Source organism: Solanum pennellii, chromosome 3 (genome assembly GCF_001406875.1).
Source record: "Solanum pennellii chromosome 3, SPENNV200".
NCBI lineage: Eukaryota > Viridiplantae > Streptophyta > Magnoliopsida > Solanales > Solanaceae > Solanum > Solanum pennellii.
Window position 1 is genome coordinate 54,449,032 of NC_028639.1, and position 18,204 is coordinate 54,467,235.

The 18,204-nt window shown below is 32.8% G+C and overlaps 1 protein-coding gene across 1 annotated transcript; it reads left to right on the forward strand.

Moving 5' to 3' along the window:
• Positions 1–2,759: 2,759 nt before the first annotated feature.
• On the forward strand, positions 2,760–13,019 carry LOC107013470 (protein DEFECTIVE IN MERISTEM SILENCING 3-like). The gene is made up of 9 exons (XM_027915613.1): positions 2,760–2,819; positions 3,134–3,274; positions 3,468–3,582; positions 3,838–4,075; positions 5,091–5,282; positions 5,380–5,700; positions 6,559–6,658; positions 12,747–12,811; positions 12,903–13,019. Exons 1-8 carry the CDS (start codon positions 2,760–2,762, stop codon positions 12,795–12,797), a joined length of 1,218 nt encoding a protein of 405 aa, XP_027771414.1. The 3' UTR covers positions 12,798–12,811; positions 12,903–13,019.
• Positions 13,020–18,204: the final 5,185 nt, after the last annotated feature.

Genomic DNA, 18,204 nt, shown 5'->3' on the forward strand with positions numbered 1-18,204 from the left:
GGACCCCCCCCCCCCCAAGCTAATAAAATGATGTGGTAAAGCTCATTAATGTCCAACTAATGAAGAGGCCAATGACGAATGAAAACCATAGATAGAAAAAGGAAGATATATGCTATTTTATACCAGGATGAGAAATTATCATTCTAATCCAACCCAAATATTTGGGTATATCCTTTGGCAAAAGTGAAATTGGAAAACTTATATCAATCGGAAATACTGCAGTTGTCACCAAAAAGTGCTCAAAATTTGGTATAAAATGTATGAATTGTCTCTAAATCACGAGTCAAGTCACACGAAAACTAGCTGGAACAGGCTCACGAATTGGCGCGTGGTACTATCGCGGTCGCTAGAATCCTGAAAGTCCTACTATTACTTTTTGATTGGTAAAGGATAAGTGTATACTTGATGCTATAGAACTGTACTATTAGCAAGCTTACAAGGAAGTCATACTATAATTTCATTTTTCACTTTATATTTATGTTGCCCGTGCCCTTCAAACGAGGATGCACTTGTGAGTAGTTTTTCTTTCTAAACACAATAATTTCAATCCCTGTGCGGCTCCCCCTTACAAATTTTTTGGCTTGTTCGCTATCTCTCTTTGCATTTATTGCTATGTATACTGTCACTAAGCTTGAGTGCGTTTATCGACAGAAACTTGGAGATGATATTTGCAGATATGGCCTATGCATCAGACAATGTGATGCAAACGTGGTATCACTCAATATTAAGCAATCAAATATTGAACTTGAGATGTCCAACTTGGGAGGTATTAATTCAGCTGATTCTGTCATGCTACTGTGTTGCTGCAATGGTTTGGCTTTATGTAGTCCGAAATTTTTTTAATTGACACATGAAATCAAAAAACAATGTTATGTGCATCATGTAACCATCTCTTAACTTATTATATCTTCTTATGTTTAACATTTTGCAAATTCCAGGGACGCATGCAAAAGGCAGTGGTGCTATTTGCGGATATTAAACCTTGTACCTTCAAACCTAAAGATTACTATTTGCGGAGATTCTATATCTGTTATATGTTCTGATATATTTGCTTGCTTTCAGTTTCTCTACAAATTAATATGGCGCAACTCTTGCAAGTTTCTGTTACTTCAGTTTGGATGGTTTAAATGTATTCCTGACATTTCTTTTCTGTTCCTTATGTCTCTGGAGTTCTCCCCGAACTTCTCCTTACTTTCTGCTCCTGGTGCTATAACTAGTCTTGCAATTTAACGATCTGTTAAATTGAAAGAGATCATGTGATTACTTGTTGAAGAGTGATACCTAATTAGCAACAGACATTAAATGCATCTTAGAAATTGTAACATGAAAATGGTCATGGATGCAGCTTGTATTGGTCTTGATTCTTTTCACGACTCGGTCTATGATAAAGATGTGATTATGGAGAAGATTGAAGGAAAGGCGGACAGTGCAGCTGCTGTTATATACAAGCTTCTCAGATCACCAAAACCTGAACAGCTTTATCTCAAATATGCTCATGACATACTTGGCGTGGTTGCACTTCTTGGAGAGGTTCGGACCCACAAGCTTAGCAGGTTGGTGCTGGTATCCTTTTCTTTAAAATGAAGTAGAAGAACTTCCTTGTCTATATGGATGCAACTGAGTGTGTTTTCTTCCCTTAGCATGCTTTCGACATATCTTGGAGAAGATCAGATGCTTGCTGTAGTATGCAAATCCCGTGCAGCTGCCAGAGCTCTTGAAATTAATCAAATGGATGGAAATGTGAATTGTGCCAGTGTTCTTGACATATTAGCAGCTAAGCTTGGAATTTCCATCAAGGGTCAATATGTGGTTATATGCCTTGAGGATATAAGGTGAAAACCTTTCTTTCTCTGGTTTACTTCATACTAAATGATATCAATTGTTAGGATTTTTTGTTTCTCGATCCAGTTGACAAATCATGTTTCAATCATGTCTGGTCAGTGCTCTCTGAAAAAAGAAACAACGTGTAAAGTCCTAGATTTTTTATTTCAAGCCATATAAGCAAGGAGTCAGCAGTGATCCCCAAAGAGAACTTGCTATTCCACAGCCTACTTTATCAAACAGAGAAAATCCCCCAGGATTTTTGGGCTACGCAGTTAACATGATATTCCTTCCTGAAGAATATTTGCAGTTTAGAACTGCTTCAGGTCATGGTCTCCGAGAGACATTATTTTATCAACTGCTTGGTAAGCTTCAAGTCTACAAGTCTAGTGAGCACCTTTACATGGCAAGTTCCTGCATAGAAGATGGTGCGGTTTCCCTGGATGGTGGAATGATGAGAGGAAATGGAGTTGTATCTGCATCTGTTGGATCTGAGTATGTACTATCTTTTCCTACTTCTCTACCATTTATGAGTAGATTTTGCATGACATCCTTGGGCCTTGAATGATTAATGTCTGTGTTTATCTTCTTCAGGGATCCATATATTCTATTTCCAGTCATCTGTATGGAAAGACAGTTACTCCTCTCACCTGAGAAAGTAGAAAGATTGAAGAGAATCGAAGAGTTGAAGCAGGAACAAAATCAACTTCAAGATCGAATACAGGAAGAGCTTAGAAATGTAGCCAAGTACAAGAAGAAGTTGGCCAAAAAGCTCATGGACAAAAAGCAGATTGATGATCAGTTTTAGAATGCACCTGTGAGTAGTTTTTTTCTCTCAAAACTCAATAATATCAATCCCTTTGCGGCTCCCCTTTACCAATTTTTATTTTATACCTACAAAGTTAAGGGACTTAGCTTCAAAGCACTTCCATTAGTTAATGTTGATGCCTGTATTTGAACTAGTAACTGAAATTGTCAGGTTTGTTTTCGATTGCCCTGTAGTTGGTCGCATGTTCTACATTTACAAATGAGGGCTGTTCCATCTATGTATTATATTTCCTGAAGAAACTTTGGCATCCTGTTGTGGAAATCTGAATGTTCAACCTTCATTTGTATTTTCAAAAGGAAAGTATATTTTATGTTCCTCCTTAATGAAACAAAGATAGAAAAAATGGCATGTATGATTTGCGCATTAGTATTACTTGTTCACTGTAGATGTGGTGTGCACTCTAGGACCTTATACTAGACACTTGTTGAAGTTTTTCTTAATAAGCAACTCTAACAAACTGATGTTTTTACATTACTTTTCCAGCTACGAATCGTTCCTGAGGCACCGCTTATGCATAATCCATCGCTCAATCAAGGAGGTCAGATTAGTTCCTTTACTTTTGCTGGCAATCGGGACATAATGCAAAATAGAACTGCTGAGGCTGTTAGCTGCCATTCCAAGGTGGTATGATTTTCAAAGATATTTGCCTAGATTATTTTATTTTGTCATTCATATATGCAATGCAATGTACACAATAGTCTTGATGATAGGTATAGATATATCTACTAGCGTCCTTTATTTGAGATGATAATAACATAATAATATATTGTGAAATAAATGGATCAATATTCATGACTGCATCATTTAATTACTGCAGAAACTTGAGGATGCAATTAAGGAGACTGGTCTTCAAATTAAACACCATGATGATAACATCAAATTCTTAGAGGGTCAGAAGAACAGGTTGGATGATTCAATTTTGGATTTAGAAGGTATTCTTTCCTTCTTTTCAAGTTAATTAGGTGTGCTGTAAAATCACCCATTGTAAGATTTCGTGATTACCTGTAGTGCAGAGTATCAGCCATCAGCTTGTTTCAATGAGCTTATGGGTTTAATTTTGTGTATTGCCTAATTCAAAGCACACAGTGTAGACTATAGCATTCACTTTAACTTTTTTCTTTCCCTTTTGTCATATGACTTTTCACTGTTTCTCAATTTTAATGCCTTGTGCTTGTGGGGTATTGTAGCTGCTCTCGCCAAGACTTATTCAGCAAGTGGAACTGGTTCTGAAAATAAGGAATCTTCCAATGGGCAGAATGAGGAGGAAACAATTGAACAAATCTTAAGTTTTGATAAATCTGCAGCTGCCATCTGTGTCCAGCTGCAAAAGCGTACTGGATCTCAGATTACTAATATTCCATTTATGAAGGACATAATAGGAATTGTTGCTTTGCTTGGGAAGGTTGACGACGACAATCTCAGCAGGTTAGTTTCACATAGCATCTAGTAATTGCTGACGTTTTCTACAATAAAATAGACAAAGAAGAAAAAAGAAATGAGCTTTATATGAGTCCACTTTTTATGCTAGTCCCTGTTCAAGAGATTATAGCACTCGTTCACTCTGCCCCAATCAAGATGACAGTATGTGGCTGCCTGATGGAGAAGACTTGAGACAAATAGTTTGATACGTTCTGGTCTTTGAATTTGTCATAAGTATTGAGTGATTAGGGTTTGGAGGTTGCAGATTAGGGTAGAAGGTTAGTTGGTAGTTGAACGTTTTCTCACTTTCTTAGGTCGTACTAAGTATATTATTATTATTATCAATAATAATAATATTCTTATTGCACTTTTCATTCTCTCACTAGGTATGTTTTTGCTATTGTTGTTAAATACTTTTGGACTTTTTCTTTGTACAATTGACCTGGGAATAACCCCTTAGCATGTGGAGACTCTTTTGTGTATGAAAATGAGCATCTCTTTGCTTAAAGCTAGGTCTTGTCATGACGTAGAAGTTAGTATCTGAATAGTTCTTTTCATTTTGAGATTGAAGATGAAAGAAGCATGGCGTTTAAACAATGTTAGAGTGGGTTAAAGTCCCATGTTGGTTGGGGAATGGATGTGCATTTGCGTATATGGAAATCCTCCCCTCATGAGCTAGATTTTGGGTTTAAGTTTGGCCCAAGTGCCATATCCTTACATGATATCAGTGCGTGGGCAGTCCCTGTTTGGGATTTCTGTTCATGTTCCAGTTGAGCCTGGACGTGAAAGGGGTGTTCGAGTATGTTAGAGCCCCACATTAGTTGGGGAATGAATGTGCGGTTTGCATATACAAGCTTGGGCAATCTTACCCTCATGAGATATATTTTCGGGTCGAGTGAGGCCCTAGTGCTATATCTTTACCAAAAAGTAGGCAGATAATGGAAGTTCACTGTACTAACCAATTTTTGTTTAGAATCACTGTATTATGAATGACATTTGTATCTTAATCTCTGAAATCCAGGACTCTCTCAGATTATCTTGGGCAAGGAACCATGTTAGCAGTTGTTTGCAAGTCGCGTGATGGACTTAAAGCACTGGAAACATATGATAAGGAAGGTCTTATAATTAAAAGTTCTGGTCTTCATGGAGTTGGAGCTTCAATTGGGAGACCTTTGGATGACCGGTATCTTGTAATCTGTCTTGAGAACTTAAGGTTTGTGGTTATGATGATCTCTTCTTGCAAATACATCTCATATTGTTTAGCACTTCTTTACTCTCTTATTTTTTCATTTTTGGGTTTATCATTTTAGACCATACACCGGTGAATTTATTGCTGATGACCCTCAGAGAAGGTTGTCCATAAAGAAGCCAAGATACGTCAACGGGGAAACTCTTCCTGGTTTTCTTGGTTTTGCTGTCAATATGATCGATATTGACACTGATAACTTATATTGTGTTACAAGCACTGGTCATGGCCTGAGAGAGACCCTCTTTTATGGACTCTTCTCACAGTTGCAAGTATACAAAACAAGGGCATACATGATGCAGGCACTACCCTTTATAGCTGATGGAGCCATATCATTGGATGGTGGGATCATAAAGAGTGGTGGTATATTTTCCCTAGGCAAAAGGTAAAGAGGTTTATCTTAAATAGTGCGTTTATATTCATAATTTTTTCTTCCTTCATAGTTCAACTTGTTTGTGAAGATACTTTAAATTGATTGCCTCTTAACTTGTTCATTTTTGAGTATCAAGTAATATACTTCATCTCTAACTGTACGCCTGAACTGGGAAGCTGGTGTTATTTTGTGACCATGTTGCTTGACCTTTGTGGAGTTCAGTAGTTCGACCTTTCACGAACTTACTCAATCAAATCTGTATAGAATGGTGCATGAAAGCATGTTCTTCAATTTCTTTCGCCATATCTGCAGCGAAGCTTCTGTAAGGTAGCCTTTGTTATATTTGTTTGTAATGCATTTTCATTTCAAAATGATTAACAAACCATTAGCATCTTTGATGAATCATTAATCTAAAGGGGGTAAAGAGTCAGCAACACATTATAGAAGTTAATCAGGAAAGATAATCTATAATATAATTTTCTGGGAGAGGAGTCTTGAGGATTTATCACGTTCCGAGTCTACGACACATTTTAGATTCACTGAATGACTTCTGGTAGTTATTTATATCTTATATATTAATCCAATGTCTCGTGGGAGTTGTTTTTAATCCTATTCCTACGCTTATAAATTACATGTATTTGATTTTGTATGTGTATAAATTAGATTTATTTGAATTGACAGCATACTTTATTTTTCTTGTTGATTGTATCATTGAATCATTATCCTCCATACCTTTCCAAGGTAGGGGCATGGATGCGTACACTCCACCCTCCCAGATGCACTTGTGAGATTACACTGGATGTATTGTTGTTTGTTTGTACATCTCTAAATCATTTGGATTCTTTCTTTCTCGTGTTTATTTTTGTAAAGGGAAGTACAGATCAAATTTCCAAAGAGTTGTGGAAGGTCATATATACCTGAAAGCTATTTTGAAACTGAGATCCGGATGAAGGAGCTGAAGTGGGAAAGGGTAAGATGTGTGGAAGATTTAGAGAGAGAGCAAACATTGCTGACCAATGCTAAGAACAACTTTGAAATAAGGAAAGAAGAGTTTGTCAAGTTTCTTTCACAAAGCTCATCCTATCTTTGAGGGTGTTTAGTTAGACTATGAATGCTTGAGCTCTTTTTACTTGATACTCTTTGTCCGTACATCTTGCTTTAATTGATTGATGATGTCATTTGATAGCTGCAGACTGTACTTGCATTTTATCTTGTTAGGTTAGAACCCTGCATGGATAAGAGATCCTATTTTTTTCCCCTGGGAACTTTTAAGCTTGTGCTTGCCTTAGTATGCCAGTTATCAATGCTTTCTTGAGCTGTCTAAAGATCGATGTAGATATAGGAAGTGAGAGGCTAAAACAATTTCACGAGAAAGGGATGAAATTGGTTTTTCTAGGATGCAGTAAGACTGTTCTTTTTCAACCGATCCCCTGTATCCTCCAAAAGATCATGCTTACATTAAATAAAGAAAAGACTGCCCACCAAATGCAGGCTGGAACGATTTGCCTCCAATGTTCTTCTCCATTTCCTTTGACAGACCAGTTCGTTCTTCTTTGGAGGTGCTAACAAATTCCATATTACCCCATTTACTGCTCCTGACAGCCTCTGAATTGAATCTCGATGGTAGAGAAGCATTTATTAATCACAAGTACAGATCTTCTTTCTTCTGTGGCATCTACATATTTGCTTCCTTGTATTTGGAGTATTCAAGTGGCAATATTTGAACCTTTGGACATTATTTAGGCTAGACAACTCAGGAGCTTCTGAAGTTCCGCTGAAGCAATTTGTTCCTAGAGGAGACATATATAAATTGGAATTTTAGTCTAGGTATTGAATAGTCATTTAGTTGCAAAGTTTTTGCCATAATGTTAAATATCCTAGTATTGAATTTTGGAGAGAGAAAATATTGAAGAAACGAGTGGAATATATGTCAAGGCAACCAAAGGAAGACTACTAGTAGATAAAAGATGCAATTTAGGAAGATCTAGATAAGAGGTGCCTTGTTTATCAACTGGAGTATTTGTAAAGAAGAAATTGGAGTTGTTTCTAGACGTAGAGCATAGCGAAAGAATACAGTTTAAACTGTATATGTTTGTGAAATCTAGCTTTTTAAAGCAAATGCTGAATCTGTAGAGTCTATTGGGGAATTTCCTTCCACACCCGAATCGGCTAAATCTACGATAGAGGGTCTTCTTTTGAGGGAAAAAATCTTTTTGAATGGCATCTCAACGAAAGAGAACTTGAACTGTGAACCATAAGGCAAGTACCTAAATACTAATACAAACTTCTCCAACATACACACATGAAAGGGGGGATAACCGAACCACCACTTTGGTAGACGAATCTGGAGACCCAGAGATTCTTTTCGAAGACTTGAAGATATATAGTTGAAGAGGAGAAACTCTATGCTTAGTATTATGAAAAGCAAAAAGCGCAACAAACAGTTAAGTTTCCTTGGAGCTTTGCAAAGTACAAATAAGATGTGGGCTTTAATGAAAAACGACACAAAGGGTGAAAAAAATACAATTATGCATATGTTTACTCCAATACTAATAATTATTGGGGAAAATATACAAAAGGGCCTGTTATTCGTCTTTTTTAAAAATAAAAAAAAAGGCTAAATTGGACATATCCTTCTTCTTCTTCCTAACAATTTTTGCCATTAATGGCTTCTTTTCCTCCTTCCTACTTCCCCCCTCCTCTTCCGTCTTCATCATCATCATTCTTCTTAGTCGTCTTCTTTCTCCTTTTTTTAAATTAATGTATCGAAAATGGGAATCATTACTAGCAAATATATATCTAAAGACTCGAATCATCGAACAAATTTCATATCTGATCTAAAATTTTGGTATTGTTTAGAAGTGATTTAGATTGATCGAGTTTGAACACTATGTATACTTCATGTATAGTTAAGTTATTTTTCAGCTTTTTGAGTGTATCATATTGTATAGTTAGTGTATAACTCAGATATAGGTAAGCTATATTGTATATTCAGTATATTATTTTCTATGACTTTTGGCAAGCTATATATTCAAGCTTTTACATAAATCAACTTAGAGATGACTTAATTTATATCTGCTTGGCATCGATAACACTAATTATTACGAAAACATCATTACTAGGATGAATAGTCTAACTAGACACACTCAACTATATAGCCTTGAAAGATAGGATGATCTTTGTGAAAGAAACTTGACAAACTTTTCTTTCCTTATTTCATAGTTGATCTTTGCATCGGTCAACAATGTTTGCTCTCTCTGTAAATCGCACCCTTTTCCACTTCAGCTCTTTCATCTGTCTCTCAGTTTCAAAATAGCTTTCAGGTAGATTCAACCTTCCAGAACTCTTTGAAAATTTGATCTTTACTTTACTTCCCTTTACAAATAATATACACGAGAAAGATAGAATACAAATGATTAAGTGATGCAAAATAAACAAACAACAAAAACCTCGGAGAGTGGTGTGTAGGCAACCTTACCCCTACCTTGGGAAGGTAGAGAGGATAATGATTGAGTGAAGCAATCAACAAGAAAAATAAAGTGTTGCATATTCAAATACATCTACTATATAAACAGACGAACTCAATTACATATAATATATAAAACATAAACACAAGAATAAGATTAAAAACAACGATAATGAGATCAAGATATAAATAATTACCAAAAACCATTCAGGTAAATCTAAAATATATCGTAAACTTGTACGTGATAAATATTGAAATTCATCTCCCAGAAAATTATATTATCTTTCCTGATTAACTTTTTATTGTTGGTGACTTTTTCTTTTGGAGGTGCAAATAAATTTCATATTTCCCCATTTACTTCTCCTGACATCCCTTGAGTATATGATTTCTTTGTCTGTCAATCTTTAATTGAATATGATGGTAAAGAGACATTTATGAATATGTGTATCTTGTTATCAATGTCTTTCCACCCAACTTTCAAATCTAGCTCAGGGATGACAAGTGTAGATCTTCTTCTTCCACGTAGATTTGACATCTACATATTTGCTTTGTTGTATTTACAGTATTCAAGTGGCAAATATCTGAAACTTCGGAAATTTGTTAGGCAAGAAAAATGAGGAGCTTGGGAAGGATCTTTTGCAGAACATTAAAGAAAGATTTAATTTATGTAAACTTCTGCTGAAGTAATTTTTTCGAAGTGGAGACAAAGATAAATGAGAAATTTAGTATTCGAGGCATTAAATAGTCATTTAGTCGCAAAGGTTCTCGCCATAATGCTAAATAAACTAGAAATAATTGTAAAAATTAAGAGAGAGAATATTGTAGAAATGAGTAGAATGGATGTCATGGGAACCAAAGGAAGACTACTAGTAGATTAAGGACACAATTAGGAAGATCTAGATAACAGGTATCCAGGTCAGGTCCCTAGTATCATCTGGATTGTTTGTAAAGAAGAAATTAGAGGTTTTCTGAACGTCGAGCATAGCGATAGTATATATTATAAAATGCACATGTTTATGAAATCAAGCCTTTTACGTTAAAACACAATTTCTAAATCTGTAGAATCTATCGCGGAATTCCTTCCATGCCCGACTTGGCTATATAGGATAGTGGGTCTTGTTTTAATGAGGGAAAAAATCTTTTTTGAAAGGCATCTCGATGAAAGAGGACTACTAACCGCGAACCAAAGCACACTCATGATACCTAATGAGTCCGGAGACCAATGAGCCTACCACTTCTTCGTTGTCGTCGTCTTTTTCTTATTTGTTGTTCTTCTTCTTCTTTATTTTTTATTTAATGTATAGAATACGTGAATCATTTCAAGCGAATTATATATTGAAGAACTCAAATCATCGAGCGAATTTCATATAAAAAATTTGGAACTATTTGGAGGTGATTTTGAGTTGATCGAAATTGAATACTCAATGTATACTTCATGGTTACTTGAGTTATTTTTAAGCTTTTGAGTATATCATAATGTATAGTCAGTGTACTACTCGTGTATAGGTAATCTATATTGTATAGTTAGAGGTTGTTTGGTTGCGAACAAGTTATCCCATGATTAGTTATCTTGGGTAGTGTCATGGAATTACTTCTCCCACTATGTATATGGGATAAATTATCTCAGCGCTGTGATATAAATGGTGGAATAAGTTACCCCAAACATGGCAACCAAATAGATACAAAAACTTTATCCTATAAGTATTTATTTCTATCACTCACACCAAATGGTCCCTTAGTGTATTACTTTCTATGACTTTTGGCTGATTTTCATGTAAATAGGAAATGGTTATTTCAGAACCTGTTTCGATTGGCTTATTTTAAGTGTTTTTAAGATAAATAGTTTTCAAGCAGTTTCGTAGTGTTTGGATAAGTTAAAAAAGTATGTATAAGCACTTAGAGACCGCTTGGTTACGGTATAACTTGCCTTTTATTCAGGTATAAAACAATGTATTAAGTTATACAATGTTTGGTAAAAATTTTATTTAGGTAGAAAAGTCAACTTATACCATGTTTGGTTTCATTTTTATAGTTCTACATAATTAATACCAACATAACTTATGAGGGAACCTATGTATAAAGTTATGCAGGGTAGAAGGTGGAATAAGTTATGTGGTATTAGTTATACATGTATTAAAGTGATAAATAACATATTTACCCTATTAATTTATTTTATTGTTTTTAATTGGAACTTTATTGTTTCCTATATATAAGTTTGTTGTTTTTATTTCTTTTTTATATTTATACCATTTTTATTTCTTTTAATTTTTTTTAATTGGACACTTTATTGTTTCCTATCAACATGCGTTGTTTTTATTTCTTATTATATATATTATTTTCATTTCTTTTTTATATACTTACCGTTTTGATTGATTTATGCAAATATAAATGTTTTTTTAATATTAGAAGTTGATTATATATTTTTTAACGGTACATATGCTAATCAAATATTAGCATTATATATATTCAATATATTTCACATTTTATTAGTATGTATAATTATTTTGTAAATAATATACATTAATAATTTACAACAAGTTTAATATTCAATACTTAATAATTCATGTATTGTAATCTCTAAACTCTGCACAACTAATACCTGCATAGCTAATACTTGCTTAACTAAATCCTGCATAACTAATACCTGCATAACTAAACTCTGCATAACTCAAACCAGTAACCAAACAACCTCTTAGTTTTAAGATAAAATGTCAAAAACAAACCAAAAGTCATAAGTATGAGTTGTAACTTAAGGTTTTTGGCTTATAAGTCAAAATTGAAAAGTCAATCCAAACAAGCTCTTATTGTAAACTAATGATTTTATTGTATATATTTGAAACTAACTATTAGCATGAACGACAAATATAAGAACAAACAAATTGAATTTTTTTGTACGATAGAAGTGAAATATCAATTGCTTAGTGTCACATCTTCATAAGAGGTTCATTGATAACGAAAAGTATGCCTTAGACTCTTGAAGCTGACATTGAAGCGCGCAAAGCGCTCAACACGTTTTGAAACTCGCTTTAGGGCCCATATGCTAACTATGATTGTTTGGTTTCATTTATTGTGTTTGCATGTATGGAAAGAAACCTAATAGAAAATGTTGACTACCTATGCTAATATAATAATAAAGACTTCTTCGTATAAATGTACTGAAAATGCTATCTTTTATTTATTTTTTCTTTTTAGTGGAGAGAGTCGCACGTTATGACAAGCATATTATTAGAACACTCTAGCTTTGCTTCCTTATCCTTGCTAACTAGAAATGAACCCTCACGGGTTGAGTAAAAGCACCTAGCCTATCTCCCCCCTCTCTTTACGAGCTGTTTTTGTACTCCAAATTAAAGAACCTTAAAAATTTCATAATTGCATTGTTGTTAGCTTTTGGCATAAAATGCAGGATGATTTTNGCTAGCTTTTTGGCATAAAATGCAGGATAATTTTAATTCTATATAGAATCCATTACAGAGGTAAAAAAAAAAAGGCATTCAATACTGTACCTACATATTTCTCTCTCACTGCTACTTTTTGTAAATAAAGTAATCTGTGTATAACTTACCACTACTATCTTATGATGTTTTGTTCTCAGTGTATGATCTATTGTCGCCGTGTATGCAGCCATAGTGAGATCCTGCAGTAACTTGTAGTAGAGTGGTACCTCATTCTCAACATACCGTCTTAACTTCTTTCTAGACATATTAAATGCATCTTAAAAAATTTTAACATAAAATGCTCATGGATGCAGTTTATACCGGTCTTGATTCTTTTCACGACGTGGGCTATGATAAACAAGTGGTTATGGAGAAGATTGAAGGAAAGGCAGACAGTGCAGCTGTTGTTGTCCACAAGATGCTCAGATCACCAAAACTTGAACAGCTGCATCTCAAATATGCTCATGACATACTTGGCGTGGTTGCAATTCTTGGAGAGTTTCGGACCCATAAGCTTAGCAGGTTGATGCTGGTATCCTTTTCTTTAAAAACGACTCAGTTTAAGAACTTCCTTGGCAGTATGGATGTAATTACGTATGTTACCTATCCATAGTATGCTTTCAACACACCTTGGAGAAGATCAGTTGGTTGCAGTAGTATGCAAATCCCGTGCAGCGCCAGAGCTCTTGATAATTATCAAATGGATTGAAATGTGACTTGCGCCAGTGCTGTTGACATATTAGCAGTTAAGCTTGGAATTTCCATCAAGGTTCAATATAAGGTTAAAGCATTTCTTTCTCTGGTTTACTTTATACGAACTGTTTTCAATTCTTATGAATTTTAGGTCTCTCGATCCAGTTAACACATCATGTTTCATCCATGTGTGATCAATGCTCTGTGGAAAAAAAAAAGTGTAAGGTCCTTGCCTTTTTGTTTCAGGCCATATACACGGGGACTCAGCAGTGATCTCGAAAGAGAAGTTGCTTTTCCACACCCAACTTTATCAAGTGGAGAAACTCTTCCTGGAATTTTCGCTATGCGGTTAATATGATATTCGTTCCTGCTGAACATTTGCAGTTTAGAACTTCTTCAGGGGATGGTCTCCGGGAGACATCATTTTACTGTCTGCTCAGTACGCTTCAAGTCTAGAGTCTAGAGAGCAACTTTACATGGTAAATTTCTGCAAAGAAGATGGTGCGGTTCCCTTGGATGGTGAAATGATGAGAGGAGATGAGTTGGATCTTTAGTATATATGTACTTTCTTTTTCCTACTTCCTACCATTTATTTGTTTCTCACAAAGGTCCATGGGCCTTAAATGATTAACGCCTTTCTTTATTTCTATTTCCAGTCATCTGTCTGGAAAGTCGTTGCTCCTCGCACCCGAGATAGTAGAAAGATTGAAGATAATCGAAGGCTTGAAGCTGGAACTTAATTAGTCAATTGCATGATCAGATTAAGGAAGAGATTAGGACTCGGACAAAGTACACCTTTGCCTGGAATTTACAACTTCTTGCGAGTCTTGTACATGTAATTACACCGGTGACTTCCCTTTTTGTGAAGAAACACACTCTGCACAAATTAACACCTATAGCCTTCCAAATAAATGAATGATAAAGGTGTATAGTCATAGGAATTACTTATTGATCTTTGTTTGGGAAGGAATTAAAAGTGATGCTGCTGCATGCATCTGTTCCTTTTTTGATATGCACTCACATACAAGAATAACTAAAAAGAAACAGATGCAGCAACATGACTTTTAATTATGTGACAATAGGAATAACTACTGAAATTATGTGTCTTGTGCCTTGTTGCAAACAGTTGCAGTAATATATAGTTATACTAGCTAGTGAACTTGTCGCGCTTTGCGCATTTGTTAACTTTTCTAAATAGTTACTGTACCGAGTTATTCTTTAAAATAATTAATACACTTAGTGAAGAAGAATTATTATTTTTTGTGATAGACGAATACATATTTAGAAACAACACCATGCATCCAAATCCCTCGTGTTAAAGAAATTCATATTCTTCACTTCAAAGATTGTCAAATCCATGAAAATAATGCATATAGAGAAACCAATTAAGCACCAACAAGAAAAGTTGACAATATGTTTCAATAGCTTTGAAAATATCTCTTTAAACTATTTTTCCAAAAAGTAAAGGCCACTAAATAACACATGTTCCTTCACATAAGTAAAAAGAGAAGAAGAAAAAAATCAAAACTCAACAAGTATACACGTGGTTACAATTACAACACTTAATTAACTTTTGAGGAGAATATATATAGAGAGAAAATTGAGAAAAGAAATTCATTATCGTTCAAAAATCAGTTCCTAAATCACATATAAAAAAAAAATATGAACATACTCACATATCATATTTAAATTTCATACGCACGAAATCGTGAATAACCTGGCTCCACCTATTCATCATATAAAAAAACTTTATAGCCAACAATTAATGTTCATGGGAGAAAAATTTAAAGTCTCTTGTAGACATTCGCGTGATAATTTCTTGAAAAATTTATTTTGAAAATTTTTAAATGATTACAATTATTAAAGGATAAATTTCTTTGAACATATAACCAAAAAGACTAATATACGTTCTCATTCAAAGAATGAAACATCTAATGGAGCATAAGCTAAATTTGATGTGTTAGCCTTGATATGGAATATAAAACATAATCAGCAATAAATAAAGAATATTTATAGATAAAGTGGAAATTTTTTCCAGAAATTAAATACTACTTAAATTAAGAAAAAAATTAGGTTAAAAAGCCCCAAAAAAGATAAAATAGATAAATAGCATTTCAAACTTTTCAGAAGTGTCATATAAGTGGACTTAGGATTCTCTTTTATATAAAATTATTCGTGTTTCGCGCAGAAATTTTATATCACTAAATTTATAAAATAATACTTAAAATCTATTCGACGTTAAAACTAAAACACTAAATTATCTTACATATAAGATTACATAATAACAAACATTTATAATGTAAAAAAAATGAAAATTATTATACCTTATCATCCATCTTTAATAACATAAATATAAATTAATGAGTGTAAGATAGATTTTCGAGGGAGTTAACATTTAGAGCTCTCCTATATTTTTAGATTTTTAAATTCGTTAAAGTTGAAAATTTATCAAAAAGTGGATGCCAAAACTTTTCGTCCTTGTTTTATTAATAATAGAAACTCTTTATTTACTCTTTTTGTCTTACATTACTTGGTCCTTATTTACTCAAGAAACTTATCTTAAAGAAATCTTTAATTAAAGGTATATTTTTGTAAAATTCTATTTATTTATTTTAATTATTACTTTTTCTAGCTATCAATATCAAGGTTGGAACGGAAAAATACAATAAAACTTTAATAATTGCAATAATTGAAACAATTTTAATATATGAGGTAAGTAAATATAAAACAGAGGGAGTAATTTCAATTCAAGTACGATAAAATGTCATAAATTAAGTAAAATTTAGCAATGAATTTCAAATTATAAATTATATGTCATCTAAAATTTAAATTTCAAATTACATAATAACAATCAATTTGTGTGATACTCCAAGGTTATTATTTTACCCAATTAATAATTAACATGCCCTATACAGTATGTTTTGCCTAAGCTAAGCATAAGAAAAATAAGGTATAACCTAACATGAATATTATTCGAGCAAACATACCATGAACCCTAATACATTTTTTTAATTATTATTATTATTAAAGCCTCAAAACGAGCTCAATCTATCAAAATTCTGATTTATTAGTGAATATGAGTTAGGAGTGTATATGATTGGGTTGTTCGGGTTTTTCAAATATCAAATTAAATTATTCGTGTAAAAATTTTAAATTTATAAACCAAACCAAACTAATAAAATTCAGAATTTTTTGGGTTTTTCAACCTCAGGTTGGTGATTTTTCAAATACCAAATCAAACCATTGTGTCAATTTTTTTTTTTAAATTTATAAATCAAACCAAACTAATAAACTTCGAATTTTTCCAGATTCTTGAATTTTTTGGTAAAGTTCGCATACAAACATATAATTTACTTGTGCGTGCTCCAAATATTTCTTTACTCCAATCAAAATACAATTATATAAGGTGTTTCTTAGAAAAAACACACAAAATATGAGATGCGTATGATGACACAAAAATATTCATTAAAAAATAATAATGAAATCGTCATATAAAATAAATAATAAAAAATTATAATGAAAATAATCATAATCTAAAAGTACTAAATCATGCTAAAATAAATGTAATAAGTATTAGTAACATTACTAAATATTTAAGGAAAATGAAATTAGATTATGTATTTTAGTTGTCTTAACCAATTTAAAACTAAAGAACAAATATTCAATATAATTCTAATTCTTAGTGTTGAATTGATTTTCTTTTTGCATTAGTATTAATTTGATTTTGATTTAAGTTTTACTATAATTATCAATATCTATAAACTATAATATTTATTAGACCATTCCGAATTCTAAATTTTAAACTTGAAATAATATATTAAAAGATAAAAACTATGAATTAGTATAAGAAATTTTTTAAAATGATATAAAGTAAATATTTTTATGTATAAAATAAAATTTTAAAATTATATATATAATGTCGGGTTGGTTTGATCTCGGTTTGGTTTTTATCAGTTAAAATCAAATCAAACCAAATATAGTTGAATTTTTTTCCGATTTGACTGGATTTACGATTTGATTCAATTTTGTACACCCGTAATACTAGTTTTTATCGATGCTCATGTTGTGATATAAAAATTTAGTTAAAAAAATTGAGTTGAAAAGGTTAATCCTATGAGCCGACTTTGAAACTATATAAAATTTTTGGAAAAGGGCCTAAAATGCCCTTGAAGTATTGAAAATGGTACAAAATTACCCTTCATCCACCTATTGGCTCCAAAATGCCCTTTTCATCCACCTATTGGCTCCAAAATACCCTTGTCATCCACCTTTGGGTTAAAAATTGACCACTTTTTAATTGTTTTAAAATTAAACTCTTTAAATATTTTTAAAAATACTTGGCGTTAAACTATTGGTTATAATTTTAATTTATTAATATAATTTATAAATCAACCCACTACCCACTCATTACTAACTAAACCTCACCCAATTAATAATCCAATTATACTATCAAAATCGTCATAAACACTACGAAAACACGATGAAATTATAGATTCCTTAAAATGACATCCAAAATTATTCTAGTCCGAATCGAAACCCAAATTAAATTTAGGTTGAGACGCTTATTTAGGAGGACACTTTCTTTCAAAATTGAATTAGAAATTTATGATTAAAGGTAAAGAAGTAATACATCCCGAATTAATTCATGCACTTTTTTAAAATATAATTTTATAAATATTTATGATTTGTTTTAAAACCTTTAATATATTTTTTGGAAAAAAAAGTTACCTATGAAGTAATATCACATAATTGAGACGTAAGAATAATTAAGATGAACATAGTCAGACTTTTAAGTTTATCGGTGATTTTTATTAGGCACTTGAATGTATGATAATTTACTTCTATAATTTTTAAAAACACTCAATTGACAGTAGCTTGCATTAATAATGTGACGGGTTGTTAATTTAGAGGAATTTAATTAAT

What these genes read in the sequence shown, in the direction of transcription:
- LOC107013470 (XM_027915613.1), top strand. Translation starts at nt 2,760, where the DNA reads ATGTTGATGCCTGTATTTGAACTAGTAACTGAAATTGTCAGGTTTGTT. An exon ending in ATCTGTCTTGAGAACTTAAG is followed by an intron (nt 5,283 to 5,379) that starts GTTTGTGGTTAT and finishes TTATCATTTTAG; the next exon opens with ACCATACACCGGTGAATTTA. An exon ending in ATATTTTCCCTAGGCAAAAG is followed by an intron (nt 5,701 to 6,558) that starts GTAAAGAGGTTT and finishes ATTTTTGTAAAG; the next exon opens with GGAAGTACAGATCAAATTTC.